The sequence below is a fragment of the Bombus pascuorum genome, chromosome 4 (assembly GCF_905332965.1).
Source record: "Bombus pascuorum chromosome 4, iyBomPasc1.1, whole genome shotgun sequence".
Classification (NCBI taxonomy): Eukaryota; Metazoa; Arthropoda; class Insecta; order Hymenoptera; family Apidae; genus Bombus; species Bombus pascuorum.
Window position 1 is genome coordinate 1,650,434 of NC_083491.1, and position 26,549 is coordinate 1,676,982.

Below are 26,549 nucleotides of genomic sequence, written 5' to 3' on the forward strand. Positions count from 1 at the left end.
CGTCGCCGTCGTGGTCGTGATCGTTGTCGTCGCGTTGCCGATATTTCTAGATGCAATTTTCACTGTAGGCCTGTCGATGACAGGACAAGGAAACGTGTTCGTCTGGGAAAACGACCAGACGACGAGGCTTTTCCTAACCCGGTCTTCCGAGGCTAGCCCGTGCACGAAATGTTTCTCTTGCTTTTTCGCTTTAGTATATTATATACACACTTCGTACATATGATTTACTATTCTCTCGCCCTCGCTCGTTTTCTCTCTCTCTGTCCTTCTTTCTCAACTTATAAACGGTTGTCGTTGTCCTCGTCGTAGTCGTAGTCGTAGTAGTTGCGTGGCCTTTATTTCTCACACACACACTTTCTCTCTCTTTCTTTCTCTTTCACGCTCGTTTTTCTATATATCTGCTTCGTTCTGTCTCTCTACCGCACTGGTGCGGTATCCATTTTCTGCAGGGCCGATCTCAGCAATAGGAACGACAACCAAGCACCAGCACCAGCAGCAGCAGCAGCAGCAGCAGCAGCAGCAGCAGCAGCAGTAGTAGACTGGGGACCCGAAATAATCGTGCGTAAAGGGCCGAAACTGTACGTGCGTTCGCCGTGTTTTCAGCTTCCAAGGAATGTATAGGCTCTAAAGTTCACGATAAGCCCCGCCTCGACATGATCGGTCGAGCCACCGGCGAGGAAAACGAACCTTTTCTGTCGGGGTGTCGCGCGCGCACACGAGGCCGGCTCGTGAGCTGGGCGATTGGATGGACGGGGCTAGCTGGCGCGCTGGCAACTGGCTCGGGCTACGAGGCAGATAGACCCGTCTGTACCGGTAGTAGTAACACCGAACCGCGTGTCCGTGCGCTCTACTGCGCTCTCACCAACGCTCAGTGTCAATATGGTAGTGGCCTTCTACCACTGACTCGATATGCTCTTGAACGCGTCTCTGTCATGGTGGTAGTACGTGCTTAGGCGCCTGTCATGTGTCGGTGCGTTCGTGGACGCGCGCGTATAACGTACCGGCGCACCGGCCATCTGCCGGTCGTATACAGGAGTCGAGTACGCGCGCCAAAACCGTCACTTCGCTTTTCTCCGTCCGTAACCACCGCGCCGCCAGCGATAGCAGATATCCAAAAAAGTTCCTAGATCGTGTCACCTTTCCTCAGTTTTTCATGAAAATTATTCACAGGTTCACTTGTTTTTACTTGCCTCTTGATGTTGTTTAAACGGCTATGATCTTTCAAGCATTTGCGATAACGTTTGTTTATATCCGTTAGGGTTAGATGTCCCACGATGGGTACAGGATGTCACGCTTTTCCGTTACAGCATGTCGTTTATGTTGATTGAAAAATGGGAAATTGAAAATTAGAGACACACCAGTTACACGAGCTTTTTATGAAGATAAAAGACACACGCGCCAAAACTGTCCCTCTCGTTTTCCTCGAAACTGCCACGCAAGCTCCGGCATGTAGGTGAAAAATCCCTATATCACGACTTTCCCGAGACACGTTCAAGCTTGATGTATCGGTTATTCGTATTTGACAGTTTGAAACGTCACGATATGTCGTTTTGATAGATTATTACCGTACTAGTCCGCCATGGTTAGGGGTGTACGCTTTCGAAACAAACGGCCACGCTTGATGTTGGCAGTGAGTCCCTTTAACAATGGGCCTTATCGCGAAGGAAAGGGGGCAAGAATCAAACGAATGATTAACACAATCTCCTATTATGTAATTTTCGAAGCTTTTTGATTCTCTTCCCTCGAGTACACGCGCTTCCGAAGATTGGGAGGATCCCACTGCCTATCGTTTCTTGCCCGAAACTAAGCGGGCGGTCGTCGCTTCCTTCACGATGGAGGGGTGTTGGATGCCAGGGCCGTACCACTCTGCACGTGCGAAAATACGCTAGACTATGATTTTCTATTCTATTCTATCGTATGACGAATCACAACGTTAGTCGATGACTTACATTCTAATTCATATTTTCTTCTAACTACAATTTCATCGTAATAATACAAACATCGATCTTTCTATTCTTTGTTAACGAAAATTTTCACTGACACGAAACATAAAAAACATCTTTATTATGTTTATAAAAATATACAAACATTCTTACATAATACTTGTTATATGTGTCTGGCATTTATAAATGACTATCAACAGCTTTCGACAACAATCAAACATTTGTTAATACAGGTACAATATAAAAAGAATTAACAACCGACAATGTTTACGTTGTTTAAATAAATTATGTACGGTTATACATCGGCGGTATAAAGTTCTTGAGAGGTATCCTCCACAAAACGCAGGGTTCCATGGTACGTTACTACGTACTTGAGGTAGATACCCAAGAAGGGAGCCCGGTGTTTTCTTCATAACGTATTTATTTGAACCCTACGCAAGTACAAAAGGATCGTACCCTAAGTAAGAGAGGGTATATACCTCCCTTCTTGCTTCTATATTCATTCGTTCCTACATACCGTTCCGTCTCAAGCCTTAACCCGAGCCAAATTACACGGGCGCGCCAAGAAATCAAGCAAGACACCGAACTGAACCTGAAACGGCTATATGTCTACGATCACGAAAAGTTCGGGACGTTCTGATTGAGGACGATCGAGGATCTGCATCGCTGAGTACGTAATCGCTTTCACCTCGGCGTTCTGAGTGTGTTTGCCGATCGTAAACTCTTCTCCTAACGCCGTCGCAGAGATCTTGAAGTTCTCGCGGTCGAAATTAGTAATCTTCACTTTCTGACAACACAAAGCGATACTTCTTTTTTAAAGAATCACACAAAACAACGCTTTAAAGGAAGAACAAGGTACTTTATTTCGATCTCTGAATAAATAGTTAAACAACATATTAAACGGTATGGTCTATCGAATAAATGATATCATGTAAAAGGTAAAAAGAGACGTAGAAATGCAAAGTAAAGCGTTTTCGTAAGCGAGGAGGGATTTTAATTGTAATAATGATGCAATCAAAGTTTAATAAATGCAATATACCTTCGCAACGATAAACGGTTCGGCGCTAAACATGAATAATAATTCGTCGAGGAAATGAAAAAGAAGACTTTCCATGTCGTGTCCTTCCGCTTCTACGTAATGTAACTGTGTCATTTGAACTCGCTCTAAATCCGTCATGTACCCAAACATGGCCACCGCACATTGCTCGAAAGCCTCTTCCATGGTATTGCCCCATGCGTGCAGTCTATAATACGTTATGAGTATTACGATATATATTTATTTTAATAATATAATATCGTTAAAGCAATGTAGCGATATATAACTTGTCGCTGTATTAACGGTAATTATTGTCCTATTTTTCGTTTTAGGTTATCTTTGTAAGTAACCTCTACAATATATTCGCTTTAATTGCGAAGGATTTACAAACTTGATACTTACTGCACATCAGCCGTGTGATCCAAATCTGAAACAGAAAACGCGCGCACATAATTGCAATTGCTTTTTTATGTAATTTCTTGTACAATTAGGTGTGAAATAATGTTCTAAATTTTGATTTCGACTTGTTCACATGTGGCAAAATGGATGCCGGTATAATGGCGCGCCGGCTGCCGGTTATATCATTCTAGTACGATGAAAGTGTTTACTTCGTGAATTTAATACGTTATTACGCTCAAAGTATGATACTGGGTACTTACATTCGTATTTAGCCGGAGGTATCACAAAATCTTCTTCGCTTAACGTGTCCATGATTGCGCACAGCTGATCTCACGTACGTGAATAACCGATCAGCTGATTCTCTGACAGGTTTAATCAATGGCAGTCCCGGTTGTGCGTGTACGAGATTGTACTACGTAGATGGCGTTACTTAAAAGGATACTCACGATCTTGATTACCGATGGAGCAAAAATGGTAAACGCAATCATAAAAGAAGTACATATACATACGTATGTATATACATAATTTGAATTAATAAAAATTTATCAACATTCGAAAGTAGGATAAAGAAAAGATTAATTACAATTTTTTTCACTGGTATTTTCAGTTGATCGTGATATCTTGAAACGTTCGTGTAATCTTTTTGAAGGCGCAGTATGTTTGTTCAGCTTTGTGTGCTTTTTCCAATCTTTATTTCTGCAATTTCAATGGAAAAGTAGCTTACATATCTCCAGATTAGTTTCAATACACTTACAGTTGCTCTCTTGCCGGGTTTATCGAAGCATTTACAAATCACTACGATACGCGCGATCGAGCGTAGATTTCGAATTTGTGTCATTTGTGCGCATTAGTTTTCATGATAGCGGCAATCACCGATCAGTGAATGGTGAACCGCATAACCAGCATTTAAATGCCAACCAACAGACCTACATATTTTTCTTCTGAATAAATACGAGATGCAATTGACTCATTTTTCGAGAAGATGTAAAAGGAGCGGCATCTTAAGTTTTAATTAAATTGTTCTATTCTCATATTTTTATTTCCATATTAACTGAAATTGTTTTATCCTAATAATATATAGCTTCGTTTGTTCAGATGTTTTTTTATTGTAAATAGACAATGTAACGAAAACTTACGATACTGCACTGAAATGAAAGCATATAATACACAAGAATATACAAAGATATTCAAAGTACAGTACTTGTTATAATATTTACTGGATGAGATAAACTTCCACACAGATTCCATTTCTTCAGTTGTACCCACAAAAATATGATTTTGTATAAATGTCCACAGTCTACTTATTATCGTTACATATTAAAAACTACCGATAAATTCATCGATCTAATCATTCCAGCAGAAATATCTATTTGATGTCTTTCCCGATGTTCGAACAAATTATCGAACGATTTCATCGACGATCATCGGGCCGCTTCGACGATTAACTGTGTCGATTGATCCTATCGATCGAACGAATGAGAGTCGGATAGGCTGATCAGGCATGTGAGTATGTAGTACAGTTTCGTTGGGAATTTTTCCTTGTCAGTCGCCTCCCCGATGAAAACTAGTTTCTCATATCGGTGCGACGTGATCCAAGGGCGTCTGGTTCGAGCTCTTCGTAATCCCCTGTTACATAAAACTGCGTAGACGGTACCATAGCAGTTCCATAGGAACATCTTGTCGTCATTTGTTTACAGTATCGTTTTCAACTACCTACCGCTAGTGGCAGGTATGTACTTGCAAGGTCACAAGGTCGCAAGGTCACGGATGACTATATTTGCTCGGACGTGATTTATGCGCGATCTTGGTACCACAAGCCATATCTCTATCGTTATCTGCTGTTTTTGATCGATCGTCTCGTATACTCTCTTATTGGTAATTTTCTATTGGATGGTGTCGAACGAGCTTAATGCACCTCAGGATTTTTAGAAATAGAATTCATGTAATTAAATGTTTCTATTTAAGCGTTTATCTGCTTCCTTAAAGAGACGAGTTTTCAAAGAAACGACCTGCAAGTACATAATTTTAATAATAAATGACAAGATCCGTTAATAACATCCTGTTTATCAAGTTAAGACGTAGGCCATTAACGTATCTTGCACTCTAATGGTCATAGCTTGAAATAAAGTTTCACGTTTAACAGGGAACGGTACCAGGTGCAAACTAGCGAATTTAACGAGCTTCTGCACCACGATAAAGCTCGAAACCTTGCTTTCTTCTCTTTATGGCTTAATTTACAATTGCTTTATTATACCGGGTGGTACGCATTGAAAGAAAGCCATCAATTTGCCAGTAATTCTTGTGTAAGTAATTCCTTAATAAAGAAAAGAGTTTAAAAACAATAATTGTACCGCAATATCAGAAACCCTTCAGTTAATAAATACAATCCATGATTTGATCGATTTGAAATTAATAATACCATAATATTATAATATTAATATTAGTATTATTAGTATTAATATTAGTATAATAGTAGTATATACACGATTAACATTGGTATAAAATATGAATTAAAATTGGATAAATTAGGTATTGTGTTTTAAATTTGAAGAAAACAATGACAATTGACCCGCGTTCAAGTCCGTTTTGTCAGCGTTCGTCGTTTTTTTTTATGGTTCTCGGTATCCTGAAATCGTACTATAATTTGGCATGCAGTGTCGCATCATCTGATAATTAAATGATTGGTGCATATGGCATCGGAGTCCATTTATTACACACGCGATGCATTAAGACAGTAATCTGAAATAGAAGCTAGATATTGCTCGATGCGGAAGCGAATAAGTATAGTAAAGCAGTAATAACAAGAAATTTGATAATGTTCTATCATTAAACAAACAGCTCGTGATAATTACAAGATTGTCTCCATCGATCATTGGTTTGTGGATATTTATATATTTACACAAAGTAGTGCAAAAGTATGTAAAATATACACTATCTCTATATAAAAGATTTACATTTTTTTACATTTTTTGAAACATGACACTCGTTATAATATTTAGTGGGTGAAACGAGTTTCTACCTACATTTTTTCAAGCATATTTATAAAAATATTTATATAATTTATTTTTATTTATACAAGTTATAATAAATAATACTCGACGGTTTATAGGAAAGATTCTGTTAAAAATATCGCAGGATTTCATTTCATATTTATCATCTGGCTAATATTAGATCGTTGCATAAACTTCTAATTTCCACTGATAAAACAAATACCTGTTTGCAAACTTTAACTATGCAGCAGGAGTTGTTTTCGTGTTTCTGCAGTTTTGAATATAATATGAATCTCATTTGCATTTTTGTGAATAAAAGTGTTGGTTCGAATTCCACGACTATTTCATTTTAAGGAGTCATCCTATAAATATCTTATTTTTCAAAACAGAGTTGAAAATTTTGTACCTTTATTTCTTTTTTTTTTTTTAACAAAAATGTATTACTTCGTTTTGCAAAAGACAACTCGACACTTTGGCTTATAAATTATACAGTATATCTCTTACATCGTGTTTATCAACTCATTACCAATATAATTACAGTGTTCTATAAAAAGTCGAGAGCGATCTAATTCTACCGTAATAATCGATTCAAATGCTTGCAAAACCAAAAATACTAAAATCTTCCTCCTCAACTTCTCCACCCTCTATGGACTTTCTAATTGAATCATTCGTTCATCTTCATGGTCCAATATCCCAGATGTAATGTCATCAAAATCAGCACGTACCCGTATAATTCGTCATCGTGGTTGGAGAAGTATATCGCAGCAAAAGTGGTAGAAGGTAAACAAGCGTAGAAATTATTCCGATAGCGGTTCTGAGAATGCCTATGCAGACCATCGATCGCGAAAGCCAGCCGGCACGCCAGGGATGCCGATGTAGTGACAGAAAAGTCGAAGCTAGATCAGCCTCCTCCGATAGAACAACGTTACTTGTGTAGCTGGTGTTCAACAAAAGAAGAGCGGATTTACGCGTTCTCCGGAATTCGCGACACCGATCATTACTTCGTTGCACTTGTGTGTATCATAGGCCAGGCGTAGCGCGCTGCTTCTCGCCTCTCACGTGTTGGCGCGTTTTAATGACATGCAATTTTGCAACGTAGCTCTCTGCCTGGAGTCCTTGGCGCTGGAAACTATATAAACGGACCGCTTATAATTGGCTAGGCTAGCTCAGAGATTTTTAACCAAAGTACACCATGTCGTTCCACACCGTTCGTGCAGTTGTCATCGCGTTATGCGCTATCGCTATCGTCGCTGGGGATTATCAGCTCCGTAAGTTCACGTTTAGGATCGTTCTATTAATCTTCTGCTCGTATTCACAATTCTCACGTACTTTTGGTTCATTTTTTATTTTCGCATTCGGTTGTTTGCGTATTATGGTTGTTTGAGGTAGTCAGGATTTCTGCGGAAACGCGAGTGAAAGACACTGAAGTAAGTTGGGCTCGAAGACGCTTTATCTTCTCTGTTAGTTCTTTTTTCATTGGGGTGTTTCAGTTAGAGTTTTGAGCTTCTTCTTCGGAAGATTGACGAGGGCTTTAGTAAAAGCCTGAGAGTAGTAATGATGGGTTGTAGGGGTAAGTTTCCCTTCTCCGAAAGCTTTTATTCTGTTTGATTATTCCTTGATTATACCGTAAAGTTTCCTTGCTAGTTAAATCTTATTCGCAATTATCACTATAGTTCTTTTTAACGCTAATTGAAAACTAATTAAAATAAACTTTATTCCAATGGACAAAACTTCGCAGTCTAAAATTTACATGGGAAGAAATTATCATAGGAAAATTGTTATAATGTTATATATAAAAGTTGTACTTCGCGTTTGTTATTAATGACATTTAAAGATGCGAGTTAATGAAATAAATGGAAAAATATCTCGGTGTAACGTATCATTGTAATATAAATTTACATAAATTGAATGTAAAATCGTAATTGTTCGCGATAATCGACGCACGAAAATAGGTTTGTTTTTATCTCGAAATACAAGTAAAAGTTTCCTTTGTTTGTTCAGTAGAACCAGTGAGTTAGAAAGTTAATGTGGGTCGTTTCAGTGTGTTAGGTAGTTGAATTTTAGCGATATCTGAAAACTGCCGTTCACTGTGTTCATTCGTTTCCCCTTATGAATCACGGAATCACATGAATGGTTTTTCTTTTAACGAGTACTAATGTCATATTAATTAGGCAAATATTATTACAAACGATCATGATACATAAGTTTAACACGCAAAATAAAATTTTATTGTAGAGCATTGTACTAAGGAGGACATGCTTTAAATATTTGCTTATAATCATCGAAATTTTCTCTTTCAGGATATCCCTAGTGTAAATGTTATTTTTCCAGAAAGACGATTGCAAAATAATTTTATCTTTTTACTTAAACACTTGGAATAATAAATTAGTAATAAAAATTTGATAAATGAACGTTTTACGTCTCATTAAAAAAATATTTCAATAGTTACAAAAGTCTCTAGCATAATATTTAACAAATTAAACACGAGCGATTCTTTTTTATTTTAAAGTTAATTTGAAATATATTAGAAGATCGACAGAGTGTATTTCCAATAATTTAACAGAACGTACCTCAATTATTTGGAAATTATATACGTCGAAAATTGTTTCTCATTATTACCTTTAATTTAATTTCAAGTCTTTTCTAACATAAAAGATATAACTTAGGAAAAACGAAGCTGGCACCCCGTTGGGGGTAGCCACCCACATGCTATATTTATTTTTATTTTATTTTTTTTTTCACCAATAAGATATAACACTTTACCAAATGTCCATAAGGACAAATTGTAAAAAACGAAAATAAAATAAAAAGAAATAAAAGTCTTTTCTATCTATCAATGAATAATTTGTATTTATCTTATTCCTCAGCCGCAACTGTGAAAACCTGCAAAAGAGATTCCGATGACTTTTCATCTTGTTTGAGGCTAGCCATACAAGAAGCATGGCCCACGTTCGTTTCAGGTAATGTAATTATCCTTAGCTTACGTCTCTGTCATTTTCACGAAGGTAGTACAATTAATAAATTTATGCATCGAGTTGTTTTCATACGCGTCACAATCCAATAATTACGATTCCTTTTTTGTTTAAACTTATCTAGAATTCGTCCTTGCAATGATTGATTTTTCCATTTCTCTCTTGGATCGCATTAAAGCGAGAAGGATTACACAACGCTGCATAATTTCAAAGACTACGTTAGACTTTTTACCCAATATAATACAATTAAGATAATAGAGGTTGATTTATTTAATTTTTTATTCGCGAGTTACGAATTATTTTTGCAAACTTCGCAACAGGATTGCCAGAGTTTGACATACCCATTTTGGATCCTTATTACACCGAGTCTCATTCCATGGAATTCGAAAGTGGCCAGCATGGTGGAAAAATGCTTGCCACGGACATTCGAACATACGGTCTTGCCAAAGCACGTTTCTTATCTGTGAAACCGGAGATGGTAGACGATCTCTTCCGCTTGGAAATCGACGTTGAGATACCAAAGATTTTAATCGATGGCAACTACAAAGCCGAAGGTTACCTGGCATCTTTTAGAGTGGGTGGAAAAGGTATACTAATTAATACAACAAACTTTGATATCTTCTTTCGATTTTACGATATAGAGGCAGAATTATACTGTTTCACGCGAATATTTCTTACAGCGTAACAAGATAATAGAATTTTAAATAATTCATACCACGTTTCTCATATTTGCATCCAACAGGTTTCTTCAACATTAGCATGGAAGACCTCAGAGTCACATGGGACATCTCTGGTCACGTAGTAAACGATATATGGGTTGTGGAACACTTCAAACTATCGCCTACAGTTGGAGATATGAAGATCTGGTTCAGTGATCTCTTCAATGGAAACAACGAACTGAGTAAGTAGATCGGGCCATCGTTATTAATAATTATAGCAAATAAATTGATTTGTTACGTTAAATAAAAATACTCGAGGAAGATAATGTGGATGACACGATCGTTATACGATTGCGACAAAAAAGCATGATTACTAATAAAAGCAAGTACTATGGTAGGTACAATTTGCTGTTTACTTAAGGTAACTGCCTCAAATCGGCAGGAACTTTCATTAGTTGAACGACGTTGTCTCGACATTCCATCATTGCATAATGTTACGTTGCCGTAAGTACATGTACACCGGGACTCGAGTTTCGAGAGAATCCTGTGCCGCTTAATTAGCATAGAATCGCTATATCTTGCTGTTATTTACTGCTTACCCTAGTATTTTTGTCTCTGCGGATTTCGTTCGCTTTTTCTTACGATATCGTCGGGTCGTTACGTGACCATCGACTTTAGACGAACATCAAATATACAGCTTTGTGTCTCGCTGTACTATACATATTTACGTTATTACATCGTTGTTTAATTTCTTATGTCGAGCTCGTAAAGACGTGTTGGGTGTTATTAAAGTACTCCGGTGCTTAACTTTAACGATGTTTATTTCGATGTCGAGTACGCGTCGTTTTGAACCGTAACGTGACGCACGTCGAGCTCAAGCGATGACGATACAGAATTGACACAGACTGATACAGAATCGATACAAACTCGGTACGAATTAACTACGACTATCTATCTGATCGATTAACTGCACGACTACCAACGACTACCGTGAACTACCATCAACGACAATGAACGACTATGATGGATTGCCCCGAGCTTTCCTTCGTTTCCTCTTTTGTAAGGTGTCACGCTCTTCGGGAGGGAGTTTCCTTTCAAGGTGGAGATGGAAAGCAATAAAACAATAAATTTTCTTTTCGAAGGCTCGTGGCTTTTTCAGTAAGTCCCAGGATTTATTCTTTTACGATGTCCTGTCCTCGGACGTCGTTTCGCGGGCCAGCACGTGCACTTCGATCCCTCAACTTTCTCTACGGCCACGAGCCGCTACAATGTGTTGGATTACGATGTAATTGTTCAAATAATTTTGTATTTTCTCAAGACAATGAGATTTTTGTTTTGGTAGTGTATGGAATTTATGCGGAAGTTTGGTGCGATTTATTCATCCGACGATGGCATGTTAATGGCTATGTCAAGTAACTACAATTATATTTAACGTTTGTCGTTTGACAATGACTGTTGATTAATTTTCTTCTTCAGGGAATAATCTTTAGTTTCTTTGTCTGTGTAATTGCTGTAGATTTATCAGCATGAAATATCGACGATGCTCTATGTTAATTAGCTTCTAATTGCTTCTTATAAAATGATTATAACGTATAAATCGATACGATATTCTATTCTTTAAAAGAGTCATGACATTCAGTTTCTTTTTAAGTAATCGCTAAATAAAATGGCATTTAGAACAATTTCTATGAGAACTTTAACAAGGCTCCAATAATACGATTTTTATAAGTTCGAGTATTCCACAAAGAAGGTACATTACAAAGCACATCTTTCGACCCACTTTTTTGATTCCTAATTTTTCATAGTTATTATTTTGATTACGAATAACAAAATAAACAATTCTGTTTTCAGATCGAGCTGCTCTCGTCTTCATCAACGAATACTGGCCTCTAATATACCGAGCAATATTGCCCAAATTGACGGATTCTTGGGACACGTACCTGACTGAATTCACCAATCGTTTCTTCTCGAAGATACCTTTCTCAACTGTGTTCCCTTGAGCCACGTTGGAACTGTAGCAATAAAATAATTGTAAAAAAAAGGAAAAAGCATAAATCTAAGAAGGAAGAAAGAAATTTGGAGAAAATCGAAGAAAGGAACGTGGATAGATTTTTCGATGGAGTTGAAGGTGGGTTGGAATGGGAGAAAAGAACTGATTGAATTATATAAACGACGTAAGCCGAATAATTTTATGGACATTTTGTAAGATTTATTTGATACATAAATTGTATGGTTTTCGAGGATCCTTTTTTAATTACCGAAGACACAGTTGCTAACAAAGCGGTAATTATACACATGGATTGTTAACTAGTGTTGTTATTGGATGAAGCATCATGTAAGATATAAATAAACGCGATGTCGAATGTTAATCGAGGTAACTTTAATTCAATAATTCCTGATCATTTCGGTTTAACGAATTAATTTAATTCAACTAATTTAATCAATCAGGATAAATGGACAGATGCCTGTTAGTTTGTAAAGTGCTAAGAGTAAATTAAAAAATACACAAAAATATTTTTACAAAAGTCGCTTACTATTCTGGAATTGTTACGATACTTCACAGACCTGTGTTAAACAATTTTTATTTATTCAATTTGTCGAGCATGACAAACCGCTAATCTTTTTGTTTTTGTTTTTTCGATATCTCTCGTATGATGAATTATTTAATCATTCATCGCTCGATAAAGCGATCAAAAATTAAATACAGATGCGAAATACTGTAATCACAAAATTAATTAGAAAAGAAAGCAAAGAGAATAGGTACGTTCAAGTCGAAATATTTGCACAGATTCTTGTAAACATCTGTCTACGTATTTTTAAAATGCAAAGTACATGTAAATTATAGAGAAGCGTATTTACCATGTTGTAAGCATAGAGATCTTGTAATATAAAACGACTGTACTTTACAAAACGATTCGCCTCCTGCAATTTTTATTACACGAGCGATTATTGCGTATAATATTATCGGGTCAAGGGTAAATAGTTGATAAAAGACAAACCTACGCTTTTATAAATATATACAATATACATATATTTTGTTGCCTTCTCTACAATAAAATCAACCTTATACTATCAGTTGCGCTGAAACGAATTAAACTAAACGTCGTAACAATACTGTTCCTTGTTTATCTTGTTCTACTCCAAGTTATTATTAAGTTACTCGTTACTGTATCGTAACCCTCAGTGAAACGCACTAATTTGGACTATTTGTCGTTTTCTTACATTTTTTTGTTTCTTAATCGTATGTTTCGTTTTTCCGAGAAAAAATGCGAAATTCAAGGCAGTAGGAAAACTTCGACTGGCACGTGACGTAACAATTGATTAACGATTCCAGCGAACAGTACGGACAGCTTCCTTTTCAACTGCGGCTCCATCACTTTTAAAACTTCCTGTCCGTTTTCGCGGAGGAACAGGTTGGTTGCCTCGGCTGTAATCATAGTCAAATTTGTACAAATTATACTTTTAGTCATCGGTTGTTAGTGACATGGCATTCTGCTGTTAGTGTTCTAGCTAGAGTTTTACAAATGTTATCCGTCTAGGCGATATTCTTAGAAATCGTTGCATCAAAATTTAATTCAAGTTATTTAAGAAACTCAGGGGAATGAAGATGAGTAAGGATTATGGAAGATTAAGAGCCAATGATACAAAGATATAAATATCTATACTTCTAAAACTATTCTATTTTCAACGAAACACTTACTAAGGATTCGATTGTTATTAAAAATCTTTCGGACCCTCATATTCACGTTCTTCACTTCCAGAACAACGTCGAGGTTGTCCACGTTAAGGTACGTTTTACCATCCCTTTCTTTCGTCGAAACGGTGCCTTTGACCAGAGCTCTGACATCGTCGAACCGCGCGTGGAACGTTCCATTGCCACTGGCTGGTAAGATAATTAACACACCTGAACTGACATATTAAACCAAAATAAATGACAATGTCGCTGAGAGTTAAAAATTGAAAGAAATTCTTTTATTTTTCTATTTCGTTGAACGTTTTTCAATATTTTGTTTTCATAAGGAACTATTTAATTTCGTTCTTTTCTTACGTACAATTACCATACCATGTTTTATGTATGAACGTAAGAAGAAGTTAATAAAGTAAACGGTTAGAGAGCAGAATCTAAATAGAGCAGAAGCATTTGCAGATCGTGAACCTGGAATAATGCGCGTCCAAGATGAGGGCTGGCATTCGTACAATGGCTTCGAAGGGTGAGCCGAGTTTGATGTCTTCCACGGTATAGTTGCTCGCTCCCTTTACGAACAGTTCACGCAGTTGAACCTTGTAACCGTTTGTACCACCTGTCAGGGAGAGAGTCAGCTCGTCCATCTGTCAGAATACGCGGAGTCGTAGCAGATACGTGGGATAACCAGTAGTAAACGGGTGAATATTAAAATTTGCTAAATTCCCTGTCATATTTTAATTTTTATCGCTGTAAGTCGAAAGCTGACCATGAGAATTTATATCCCTTTGATTTCTGATTCCGGTTACATTAGATCGGCATGGAAAGTCTGTAGATCAATTCTCTATGGATATTTTTAAAATCTTCTTCCCATATATTTCTAAGCATCTGAACGTAAATAATTAAAATGAGAAAATTTGCATATGTGATGTAAATGTTAGGTTGGCTCAAAAGTTTCTTTCGTTTCATAAGTTTTTTTTTTATTTTATTTTGGTTTTTTACAATTTGTCCTTATGGACATTTGGTAAAGTGTTATATCTTATTGGTGATAAAAAAATAAAATAAAAATAAATATAGCATGTGGATGGCTACCCCCAGCGGGGTGCCAGCTTCGTGTTTTTTAAGTTATATCTTTTATGACGTTTCATAAGTGAAATAATATTTTTTATTTTATATTATTTTATGGATTTATGTATGATCCATTTTGTAGTAATAGAATAAGATAAAACATAATTCAATAAAATAACATAGAACAAAAGATGTTGTGCATCTACTACTTTCTTATAAAACAAAGGGAACTTTTAGACAACCTAATATTTACATCAGATACGTGAATTTTCTCATTTTAATCAATTACCTTAAGATGCTTAGAAATGTGCGGAAAGATTTTAAAAATGTTCGGGGAGAATTAATCGATACGCAGTTGATAACAAAATATCAAAATTTTCTAATCCTCTAATATTAATTATTAATTAGACGGTGCTGCATAGTTCCCTTGCGTTAGATTTGAATGTTTCCTAATGCATCGATAATATTAGTACAAAGATCAAAGATTCGTTATTTCTTAATTTTTACTATTATAATCCTAAGCATACGAGAGATTTTTAGTTAAAAAGTTTCCCAATCGTATTATACTTTTCGTTCGTGGGTTCTTTCAAACTGCAAATTCAAAATTTTAACCTGTTGCTTGAATTGCAAATAGCGATCAAAATTACGGTGGTATAATTTAACAAAAAACGACTATTCTATCGACATATTTAATAATAATGATAAATAATAAAATTTGAAATACTTATTGGAACCAAGCGAAGGATCACTGTGCATAATTCTGTTAACGAAACAGGAAACATTAGCTTTTAATGTATTAGGAGGATATTGAAAGCGGTGAGAACTTACGCGAAATGGTTCGACGGAAGGCAGCTCGATTTCCGGTATTCCGACACTCAAATACGGTCTCAAATGGTGTAACGCATCGATCAAACATGTTTTTAGCTTTGGATCGCTTCTCGAACACTGTTTCACGTATTCAGCTGTAAATAAAGAGAAATTCATTAAACCATTAAATCGACGAGTTAGAACAATTGTTAGAAGGGAAATATTTTATATGCGAATAAATAGTTTTCTTGAAATTGCTGATAGAAAGTTTTAATGAGTCGTGGTAGTTGAACAAACGCAAAAAAAGAGGATTAAGATGAAAAAATGAGAAAAACTTGTTGAATCGATGATCATAATTCGAGAATGAAAGGGAAATTAACAATTCGCGATCAAAGACGGTAACAAGCGGAAACGCCGTGTCTTTTACACGAAAAGATAGTTGCTTGGCAACTTGTTAGTTTCAACCGCACATTGTGAAATTCAAATGAAATTTCTGAGGGATATTCGCACGAGTGACCTCTTTACTTCGCGTGGTGCATTTATGTAACGTTTACTTCTATCGCTCTAGCCTCGGCAAAAATCTACAACCACCTACTCGTAGCTAGAAAAGTAGAAATTCCTATCTAAAACGGTAAGGCCACCGTCGTCACAGTTATCGAGTATGAACGCATTTCTGTAACATTTAACTCCACTATTATGAATAAAAGATCCGTATCCACCTAGCTTTATGTAAAAAGAAAAAGAATTAAAAAATAGGAATTTCTATGTAAAAAAGAAAAACAAGAAAAAGGGTCCATCCTCGTCGACGATTTAACTGCATTTATGTAACATTACTTCCAGCATTCTAGGACCAAACAAAAACCGACCTGTTCGCTTTCTGCCTTAAGGAAAGAACAAAGAATCAGCTCCATCCTCGTCAATATCCTAAATTAAAAAACTAAAGTTCCTGAAAGTGATCAAGCTGCCGTCGATTCGTCACTCATACGATTTAACGAAACTGACCAAAATTGACGAAAAACGTAATCGAAGCAAGTGCTTCTCCATCTCCGATGCACCGTATCGCATCTAACTTATCGGACTTTCACTTGATTTTCTACAAATTTGGCTCTGAATCTTCAGCTCGCTCGAATCAACGAGCAAACCCATTGCCGTGCAAGAGATCCAGCAGTCGAAAAACCCCAATTACTCACGATTCGAGTCGATGGAGAGAGCGGTGACACCAGTTACGACCAGTAGAAAACACAACGTCGCCGTGTTCATCGTGCTCATCCTAATAACTTCCTTTGACGCGAGTTTCAAAGAGGAAAAATGTTTCCAACGTCGTTAAAGAGCTTTCGTGGACTCGGTCGTTCGACGAAGAGGATTCACCAGGTATAGAAGCTGCTGACAGACACCGACACTTTCGACGAGCGAACTGAAAATCCCGGGTCCTGATCAAACGGCACCGCTAGACTTCCACCGACTATGCAAGAGGGCATTGACAGATCGTAACTGCACTCGGATACTTTCACTGCTGTGCAACATGCACCTGCGCCTTCTTCGTCTGGGAAGAGAGACGAGTCTCTAGGCTAGGCCATGTTAGACCTAGTCGAAAGTATATACCCCAGATACTCTTCGATCTTTTCCAATCTTGCCGCGCTCTCAGCAGGACTGGAAAGTTGCTTCGCGAAATGCTCCAACTGCGTCCTGTTCACGCGTCTCTATTTTTATACCAATGGCGCTTGATATTGATTTTTCCCCTTTTTTTAAGCTTTCCCTCGCCTCACCTCGTTTACGTAGGAGGATACTCTGCGATTTCTTTCAATATTAAATTATTGTTTGACGATGTTTGTTGTTTGGAGAGGTTCGCGAAATTTTTATTTATTTTACAAATGTGAAAAGAACGAAACTCTTTAAGAGTTATTTTTATCATCGACTCGGACGTGGCTAATATCAAGGCTAGAACCGAAACATTAGATTATCAGCCAATTTACTTTTGTTTCGTCTTTAATTTAGTTGGTTAGTTTAGTAGTTTAATTTAGTTTTGTCTCGCGGGCCTTTTCCACGGATCAGTGCTTAATTTTCAAATTTAAAATCGATCGTGGTCGATCCTTCTCGTATTATCAAAATTATTTCTTTGCACGATTTTATGATTGTATAAGTTCTTGTTTTAAGGTAAGGAGAAAAAAGAAACTAACGAACTCACTTTACAATTAGTTAGTAGTGAAAATCGCGGATTTCTATTTGCAATGCAGGTATTTGATATAGAAGATGATACAACGGAATGAAAGGTCGATTGCTATAATATGACGTTCCTGATAACGTTGGCAGGCAATTTGCATTAATTTGTAATCATGCTTGTTGTGCTTTGCAATCAGATTTTCGGTAGACTGAACGCTTGGTATGGATTCATGTCTGTTGATTCTGCGCATAAGAACGTATATTTACCTTCGATTTCGCTCCTGTTTTGACGTACAATGAATCCGAAGAGATGTACACGTTGAATGAACGGAAAGTAACGTTTTAGCGAAAACTAAAAATTGGAAATCCAAAATCGTATACATTATCTTATAAAGTTTGAACAATTTTCCACACGTACGACGTCGAATTATCCGTGAACGTTCGTGGTCAGGTTTTACTCGACTGTACGCCGGGTTGTCTTCAGGAAGGTGCAAGGAAAATTCAAAATCGTTTAACGTTAAATAATTCGATTAAAGGCGGTTCTTTTAAAGAAAACACTTCTTTAAATAAAAAAGAATTATTTCATTTTCTGTAAAAGAATTTTCAAGTTCAAAACCGTCTATATCGTTGCAGTATCTTCATATTCGCTCTTGAGACTGTTCCATCACGTCTAATAAAAGAAGTTTCAAAAGAAACTTTCTTTCTCTTTTCGAATTTATGAAATCCAAATTTGTGTCAAACTGATACAAATAAAATTGATAATTATAATGGATATCGCAAAGTGAGTGGCAACAAGTGTTACAAATATATACCTGACGCTGTAGTACGTATATTTAGTCTTTAGAGTTATACTTTGAAGGCGATAGTCTCACATTTATTTAATTTCGAAAATAAGATCTAGTTAAGTCGGTTATTTTCGAAATTTTGTTGCCACATCTCGTATAATACGGACACATTACGTAAGAAACTTTCGCTTACCGAAGAGCTTACGTATTTTCTCATATATGATACAAAAGGAGTCACGATTAATTAAAAATTAAGTTAGTTCGCAATTTCTACATCGGCCGTACATTTACATGTACTCAATATTATTATTAATCAATAATATTATTCACGTCGATCCGTTTTTTCTATCTGATTCCGTTCTCACTATCTATCCGTCGCTTCTCGCATCTATTTCTTCGTTCTAATCTCTCATTAGTATACTTTCTATTTATACATAGCGAATATTTCACAATACTAATACCGGTTATTTCGGTAATATCGATTATTGTTTGTAAGAGTACGGTATTTAACATTACATTCTACATTTTACAACGTTACGTTAAATAAAATATTTTCTCAACGAAAATTGAAAATAACGTAAAGATCATTCGCGTGTTATTAACATCTAGTCTTCTAAGTTTCCCTGGAGTCGTGTTAGTAACGTTTTATTACGAAATTTCGGAGACAATTTTTACAATACTCGACGGAGAGTCCAAAAACGTTCAAACTTTATTTAGAAAATTTTCATTTCACGTAGATGTTTTGCCACAAGTTGTTACTCTTGCGTGTCATATGTTAACAGCACTTAACATTTACAATGAGCCGCATTTAACCTTGTTTTGATCAAGTGCCCCTATATATGTGTATCTATGTATACGTTCTTTTCATTTTCAAATCGAACTTCTTTCAAAACGAAGCATCGTTCAAAAAATGTTTTATAAATCGATGATTTTGTCGCTAGAAGTTTAATAAGAAGACAACTTTAGTCTTAGATATGAAAGATGCCTTACGTTAGCTAGTAGCTTGTTTACAAAACAACTCCTTCTTCGTCGCTAGATCCAATTCTTTCCATTTACGCCATCGTTCAAGAAATGTCATATAAATCGATGACTTTGTTGCTAGAAGTTTAATAAGAAGACAACTTTAGTCTTAGATATCAAAGATGCCTCACGTTAGCTAGTAGCTTGTTTACAAAACAACTCCTTCTTCGTCGCTAGATCCAATTCTTTCCATTTACGCCATCGTTCAAGAAATGTCATATAAATCGATGACTTTGTCGCTAGAAGTTTAATAAGAAGACAACTTTAGTCTTAGATATCAAAGATGCCTTACGTTAGCTAGTAGCTTGTTTACAAAACAACTCCTTCTTCGTCGCTAGATCCAATTCTTTCCATTTACGCCATCGTTCAAAAAATGTTTTATAAATCGATGACTTTGCCACTAGAAGTTTAATAAGAAGACAACTTTAGTCTTAGATATCAAAAATGCCTTACGTTAGCTAGTAGCTTGTTTACAAAACAACTCCTTCGTCGCTAGATCCAATTCTTTCCATTTACGCCATCGTTCAAGAAATGTCGTATAAATCGATGACTTTGTCGCTAGAAGTTTAATAAGAAGACAACTTTAGTCTTAGATATCAAAGATGCCTCACGTTAGCTAGTAGCTTGTTTACAAAAAAACTCCTTCGTCGCTAGATCCAATTCTTTCCATTTACGCCATCGTTCAAAAAATGTTTTATAGATCGATGACTTTGTCACTAGAAATTTAATAAGAAGACAACTTTAGTCTTAGATATCAAAGATGCCTTACGTTAGCTAGTAGCTTGTTTACAAAACAACTCCTTCGTTGCTAGATCCAATTCTTTCCACTTATGCCATCGTTCAAAAAATGTTTTATAAATCGATGACTTTGTCGCTAGAAGTTTAATAAGAAGACAACTTTAGTCTTAGATATCAAAGATGCCTCACGTTAGCTAGTAGCTTGTTTACAAAACAACTCCTTCTTCGCTAGATCCAACTCTTTCCATTTACGCCATCGTTCAAGGATATTGAAAATCCTTCGGAAAATTGTGATTGTACCAATCATGTCACCATTCACGAACAAAAAAATACACGTTCGCTAGATTGCGCGAAAATAGAGCAGCAGAAAGTACAGTATAAAATATTCCTGCGTGGAAGATCGTTCAATTTTGTATTACTTGGTGTCGTTGATAGATGTGAACTGTGCCAGTTCTCGACGCTGGATTGTGTAGGATCGACCGAAAATCTTAGTACAAAAACCCAATACAGTTAACCTTTCTCTCAGATGTATGGTCGAGAGTGAAAGCGTAAGCATCGTTCGCGTTGCTCGGAATTATACTTCTCGTGCGTTTGATCGCGAACGCGTTGCACTAGCAACACGTTATCGATCGCCGAGATGTCATCGCCGATCCAGATTTTCGTCATATTCGTCTCCTTGTTTTGTGCGTCATCGACAAGTGCAGACTTTGGTAAGCGAACGGCGTTTCAAAGTTGAATTTCTTTCATCGATACATTTTCGTTTTCTCGAAGCTGGAATCGAAACGGTGCTGGGTGAGTTATTGGTGTGATACGCGGATTCGATGGACCGACGGATCGATCGCTGATTAGAATCGATCACATCGCTAGGAATAATTGGAAGAAATAATTGCAAATTGATTCGACAGTAGCAGTAGCTTTAATTTAGTTCAGTAGCTTATCGTCTTCCCTTTGGGATTACAAGAGTTGCGTTTCTTGCACGATGATTCTTTGTATATAGAACATGGTTGCTTATCCGGCTGAGTAGTATTTTGTTGGGTTTTTCTCTTACGAGTAGAGAGAAGAAAAGGAAACGATATTCATGTTTCTGCCAGTGCGAGTAAAATTACGTTGACCAAGATATCATCTCGAATACGTACAGGCAAAGTGTAAAATCGTAAATGCAGTTTTCGCAATTCTTCATTGTTATTTGCACGCAATGTTCGTTGTTTCTCTTTACGGGTTTTCACGTAACATGTTGACGAGTTACGCGAGAGAAGGTTTCGAAAAATCCTTCGTTAAAACATTACCACGATATTGAATAACACGACTTTCACCATGGGCCAACCTATTATTATCAATGCTTCCATTAATGTAATAACAAGATTATACAGTAACGATAATAAGAAGAAATATTTAGCGAATCGATAAGAAAGTTTATTGCGATTAAACAATGAGTAATTGATTAAACTAATAACATTGCGTGTTTTATGGGCGAAAAGTAATGCGTAAGGTGTCCTTAGGCGATCGATAATATCGTCAATGTTTCAAGGTTCTCGATGAAAATAAGGTTTGTCGATAAATATTGACGATATCGTATTGACAATACATATTGATCCTTTTAGTCGGCAACCTCGAAATATTGACAATATATATTGATAGCGCCCTAAGGAATGCAACGAAGCGTAAGCGATGCGAGTGAAATTTTCTCAAATGATTCGGAACAATTGTAAGGAAATTGGGGTGAACGGACGGTCTGTTGCGAAAGAGGAAGATAGCATTTGATACAAATGATAATTTCCTTGTGGTATTCGAAGAATAATAAAACGTACGGAGTGTTTCAGTCTATTTTCACGTTGTTTAGAAGATAATTACTATTTTTCAGAAGAAATAGAAAAGTATTGACGAGTGCAGCCGATTAATAATTATTAATGTCTAATTATTCTACAATTAGAATAATAATTATTTACATCTGTCACTAACATGTTTCTAAATGGTAATTTCGTATTTTTTCAATAGTAATGCTCCCGTCTTGTTGCGTTACTGCTTTTTATTGAAATAATAATTAGAATATTCACGATAACACCTATCTGTATCTGCTTTTTTTTTCTTGTAATTTTCATAATTGCACGTTGCATCAAACACGTTGAAACTATTACGAACTAGATTATTGTATACTTAAAATGGTAACATAATTCTATATTATTTATCCAATTCTAGTTTTTTTAGTTTCCAATTTATCATATCTAGCACCATATTTTTTTCTTTTTTTCTTTCTATTAAGAATTTGAAATCTTACGTAAGGTTTATCTCAGCCGTGCAAGTTTTAATGGATTTCTTCAATTATAGCGTCCTAACGGCATTTCCTTTTCTTAGAGGACTATTTCAAGAATTGCCACCCAAACGTGCCAGGATTCGATGGATGCATACGAGAAGCGTTAAACGCAGTTCGACCTTACTTCAAAACTGGCCTTCCCCAATATAATGTAGTCACCTTTGATCCACTTTTCGCCAAAGAAGTATCAGCGTCACGTGGAAATGCCAATTTTGGCTTTACCTTAACGCTAAGGAACGTTACCGAGAGCGGATGGACTAACAGTAAAGTGACGAAATTCGTCAGTGACATACCGAATTATAAGGTAAGCAAAGATGCTTAAACGCTAAAGCCAAGTAATAGAAAGTAATAGTAGTTCCAACTTTCCCTTTTTCGAAATGTTTCCAACATAAGATCTTTATCTTTCTTATTGCAATGGTGTTTAAAGACTCGAAGCCGATCTATCACAGCTGCTACAGCTGCAAACTGATAAAAATACACGTTGATCATTTGTAAATAGTTACGACAAAGTTTCAAAGTTTCTACAAATCGATTCAAAGTGCGTCTCAACGCGATTCCTCTTTTACAGCGTCGAAACTGTCTATTCCTTTCATAATGCAAACGATAAATATTAACGTAACGATCGAGTGCAAAGAGAAAGACGAAAATTTATCGCGATACCAATTACCAGCAACTACTAATACAAAAATGATATTAATTTTTAGATAGTGTACACTCAGAGTTTCCCAGCGAAGTTCCTGTCAGGTTGGTATGAGTTTAAAGGGACAGCACTGGGCACCAGTATACAAAATAAGGGAACATTCACGTTGGATCTTTGTAAGACAGAGTTTCGATATTACCTTTTTATCTTGAAACGATCTCAGAGTAAATTAATATGCACGAAAAATATAAAATTATCACGGCTGTCTTGTTTTCAGATAATTACTTTCAAACGACCGTCGTTACCAGAAAACCAGGACAAAAGATTCAAGTCAATGTGGATGTACAACAGATCGGGGATTTGAAGCTTCACATCTCGAATTTGCTATCCGGTCATAAAATACTGGAGAGCATTCTCGATAAAATAATAAATGGCTCGTGGCAGCCAGGATTTGTGGTTACCAGACGTATAATCAACGAACTTGTTTCCAAAGGGTACACGGAGATTTTTGACGGCTCTTTTCGTAATTTTCCTTTCGACAAAATCATCAAACCGAGACCTACGAGATAACTCTGCGAGGATTGTGTCACGATTCTTTGTTTAATTCTTTTGTAAAATGTAATTTTCAAGAGACGAAGACGATTGTGATATCAAAGTTGTAACTTTTTATTCTGGCTAATTTATTATAAAGAATTGGAATTTTTGTTTTTGTTATAATTTTTATATCGTATCTAAGTAGCTTCCAAATTATTTTCTTTCTGTTCTATATGTGCTCTATATCGTTCTATGTGTTGGTAAAAATAGTTCATTGTGTAGTTTACCTTATCTATTTTTATTCTAAAACCACTTGGCAACTTACGAAAGAGAAATTATATTTTACACAAGACTTTTATAAAGAATCATACGTTTTTATAGATTTCGATATAATTTTATGGAAGAAGCTGGTGAATACTTTTGGTACATTGTGTTTTTGGATATTTTGTATTTTTGGTTTTTTGATATTGCCAGAAATATTCCTTTGATTTTATTTTATACGCGTTTTGTAAGAAATAGGAAAAGGAGAATGACAGGAATGATAAAACATAAGTGAAAAAGAAGGATACAAATCTGATCTGTGAGGTAAAAGAAAGATAGTTACAAATCAGCTAGATTCTTTTTAATTCGGAGAATATCGATTGCTTATACAAGTGAGATCGATAAGAAAAGATGTGTTTAATTACGTAAAAAGAGAGATTTCGATTAAAAGACTGCAAATTCTCCAGACTAAACTGAACGTGGAGAGACATTTTTTTATTTTCTTGAAGAAAGTCTTAATGCAAAATGAATCAGGAATGACATACTTATACGTTCTGATAGAAAACTAGGATACGGAGATTATAAGAGAAATCTTAAGAGAAGTAGAAAGGGTTGATTGAATTTTTAAAAGCAAACGCAAATTTATAGTTATTTCCTCGTTGTCTCTTACGTATTTTTAGTTACTCGACCTGCCGATCTTTCGTCAGACAATTTTGCAACAGATAATGCAATTAATTCTAGTTAGTCCTCTTTTTCAAATGTTTTTATTTTCTTCGCGTTCTAATGCAAATATTCAGACCTGTTACTTTCATATGAATGAAAAATTGAATTTTCATCTCTTTATTGGCTATTCATCCGATGCAAAATCCCATCGATCGATACATCTATTCTACTCGTAACTTCTATTCTTCGATCCTATCTATCGACACGTCCATTGAGTAAGACCACACAATTGGCTTTTTACGATAGCAAATTACGATTCAAGGATTATTCAAGAGCTTCTCGGAAATCGCGAATCTTCTCCTCTTCCGTTCGTACTAACGAACGTAACGAAGCGAACACGAGACTTTCTTCCTCTGTCAGGATAGCTGTTCGCCTTGAGAGGCTGACGGTCTCTGACCTCGCATTCTCATGGTGCGTCGACTCTCATCGGACACTGTCGATAATTTGCGTTGAAAGGAAGACATTAGGTAACAGAGGTACCGACTTTGAAAACGCTCCTGTGAAACGTCATTGTCTTTTTTGTAACGAAAAATAAATGGTACCGTTCCCATCGAACGATCTTTGCGGATCAAGGTTGGATCGTTCTTTAATTCGACGATATGTTCGGAATTGGAGAAACTTGATTTTTTAAAAAACGAAATTTTGTTATTCTTCGTTCTCCTCTCATTTCCAGCCATAAAAATCTCACTGGCTTTACTCGTAGAATTAATTACGAGTAATTTTACTCAACCTTCAAATTTTTGATTCTTATAGACGTAGAAGGTACGATAAGAAACGATAATCAGGCATATGCAAAATCGCACGATTAAACTTCTGAAAAATATCGCTGCTAAAATATTGCTTTTAAAAGGTATCGATGTTTCCGATGCGATTTTATTACGAATCATTAACCTTAAGATTTCAAATATTTTAGATTCGTGCGTTTGCGTGTAATGTAACACCGTACGAAAACATTACGGTTAATAACGTTCGATCATGATCGATTCCTATCGTGAGCACGAGTTACGGTGCTTATTAACGGTGCTTAACATTCTTCGCTAAACGCGCCAACTTCTCTGACGTCTACCATTCACATCCGCCCACTTTCATCGTACCTTGATTCAAACTTTTATCGTTCGTTGTAATAAATGTGTTCCGTATATATTAGTAATATATAAACGTGTTTGGTGTTTTAACGCATGTTAAACAAACGTTGTTGGTTATATTGTATTTTAATAAAGTTATGTTATATTTTTGAAGTTCGACCTATTTTTAAAACGAATGGTTTCTTCGCAGGGCATCAGAAACTTTACTATCATAGTTCTGGAAACGACGACGATCTTCCAGAGAATTAATTTCTGTAAACTACAACACGAAATAATTTTCCTCCGCCTTTCTGTAGCAAATTGCCATTTACTTGGAAGATCAGCAACCTTCTCAAGGGAAGATCAGTTCATTGATAAACCGTGTTTCCAAGATACTTTGTTATCTATCTTGTTAAGCGTGCAATACACCGCTGTAACTAGAAATTCGTGAGAATCTCGCCGATATCGGTGATTAGCGCCACTTTTCGCGTATCGGTTCGTCTGTATGGTTTTCCACGCGTAGAAGAAAGTCGCGACTATGGAAACTGTGAGAAAGTTAGCCACTAAAATAATTAACACGTATAGTGCTCTGTATCGACCGTGTTGATGTAATGCTGTTAAAGAAGAAAGAAGGAGGAAAGTACGAATTTATGAGAATCGTTTCGTTAGAGACCAGCTTGCGCTTTCTAACGCCACCGCGAGAAACACTGTAAACATTGACCTCTATACCTGACCTAAACGAAATTATATTACTCGT

At 36.3% G+C, this 26,549-nt stretch overlaps 4 protein-coding genes across 4 annotated transcripts; 2 read left to right on the plus strand and 2 right to left on the minus strand.

Annotated features, from left to right (window-relative positions):
• Nucleotides 1–32: 32 nt before the first annotated feature.
• LOC132905937 (protein archease-like) lies at nt 33–3,783 on the minus strand. The gene is made up of 4 exons (XM_060957689.1): nt 3,639–3,783; nt 3,382–3,406; nt 2,983–3,187; nt 33–2,730 (listed from the first exon to the last, which is right to left on the minus strand). The coding sequence occupies exons 1-4, from the start codon at nt 3,688–3,690 to the stop codon at nt 2,545–2,547; spliced, it is 468 nt and encodes a 155-aa protein (XP_060813672.1). The 5' UTR covers nt 3,691–3,783; the 3' UTR covers nt 33–2,544.
• Nucleotides 3,784–7,478: 3,695 nt separating this feature from the next.
• LOC132905929 (circadian clock-controlled protein daywake-like) lies at nt 7,479–12,368 on the plus strand. Its single transcript, XM_060957681.1, has 5 exons — nt 7,479–7,636; nt 9,236–9,328; nt 9,661–9,927; nt 10,083–10,241; nt 11,851–12,368. The coding sequence occupies exons 1-5, from the start codon at nt 7,561–7,563 to the stop codon at nt 11,997–11,999; spliced, it is 744 nt and encodes a 247-aa protein (XP_060813664.1). The 5' UTR covers nt 7,479–7,560; the 3' UTR covers nt 12,000–12,368.
• Nucleotides 12,369–12,999: 631 nt separating this feature from the next.
• On the minus strand, nt 13,000–16,990 carry LOC132905927 (circadian clock-controlled protein daywake). The gene is made up of 5 exons (XM_060957679.1): nt 16,747–16,990; nt 15,578–15,711; nt 14,156–14,328; nt 13,700–13,908; nt 13,000–13,426 (listed from the first exon to the last, which is right to left on the minus strand). The coding sequence occupies exons 1-5, from the start codon at nt 16,823–16,825 to the stop codon at nt 13,275–13,277; spliced, it is 747 nt and encodes a 248-aa protein (XP_060813662.1). The 5' UTR covers nt 16,826–16,990; the 3' UTR covers nt 13,000–13,274.
• A 3,677-nt stretch (nt 16,991–20,667) lies between these two features.
• LOC132905933 (uncharacterized) lies at nt 20,668–25,966 on the plus strand. The gene is made up of 4 exons (XM_060957684.1): nt 20,668–20,969; nt 22,612–22,874; nt 23,275–23,386; nt 23,488–25,966. The coding sequence occupies exons 1-4, from the start codon at nt 20,897–20,899 to the stop codon at nt 23,778–23,780; spliced, it is 741 nt and encodes a 246-aa protein (XP_060813667.1). The 5' UTR covers nt 20,668–20,896; the 3' UTR covers nt 23,781–25,966.
• The last annotated feature ends 583 nt before the right edge of the window (nt 25,967–26,549 follow it).

Coding starts and splice junctions, on each gene's coding strand:
- LOC132905933 (XM_060957684.1), top strand. CDS start 20,897: ATGTCATCGCCGATCCAGATTTTCGTCATATTCGTCTCCTTGTTTTGT. Junction 20,970..22,611: donor ATCGACAAGTGCAGACTTTG/GTAAGCGAACGG, acceptor TCCTTTTCTTAG/AGGACTATTTCAAGAATTGC. Junction 23,387..23,487: donor AACATTCACGTTGGATCTTT/GTAAGACAGAGT, acceptor TCTTGTTTTCAG/ATAATTACTTTCAAACGACC.
- LOC132905927 (XM_060957679.1), bottom strand. CDS start 16,825: ATGAGCACGATGAACACGGCGACGTTGTGTTTTCTACTGGTCGTAACT. Junction 15,712..16,746: donor TCTCTCCATCGACTCGAATC/GTGAGTAATTGG, acceptor CTTTATTTACAG/CTGAATACGTGAAACAGTGT. Junction 13,909..14,155: donor TTGGACGCGCATTATTCCAG/GTTCACGATCTG, acceptor TTAATATGTCAG/TTCAGGTGTGTTAATTATCT.
- LOC132905937 (XM_060957689.1), bottom strand. CDS start 3,690: ATGGACACGTTAAGCGAAGAAGATTTTGTGATACCTCCGGCTAAATAC. Junction 3,407..3,638: donor ACCTCCGGCTAAATACGAAT/GTAAGTACCCAG, acceptor TTTCTGTTTCAG/ATTTGGATCACACGGCTGAT. Junction 3,188..3,381: donor GATCACACGGCTGATGTGCA/GTAAGTATCAAG, acceptor AACGTATTATAG/ACTGCACGCATGGGGCAATA.
- LOC132905929 (XM_060957681.1), top strand. CDS start 7,561: ATGTCGTTCCACACCGTTCGTGCAGTTGTCATCGCGTTATGCGCTATC. Junction 7,637..9,235: donor CGCTGGGGATTATCAGCTCC/GTAAGTTCACGT, acceptor CTTATTCCTCAG/CCGCAACTGTGAAAACCTGC. Junction 10,242..11,850: donor CAATGGAAACAACGAACTGA/GTAAGTAGATCG, acceptor TTCTGTTTTCAG/ATCGAGCTGCTCTCGTCTTC.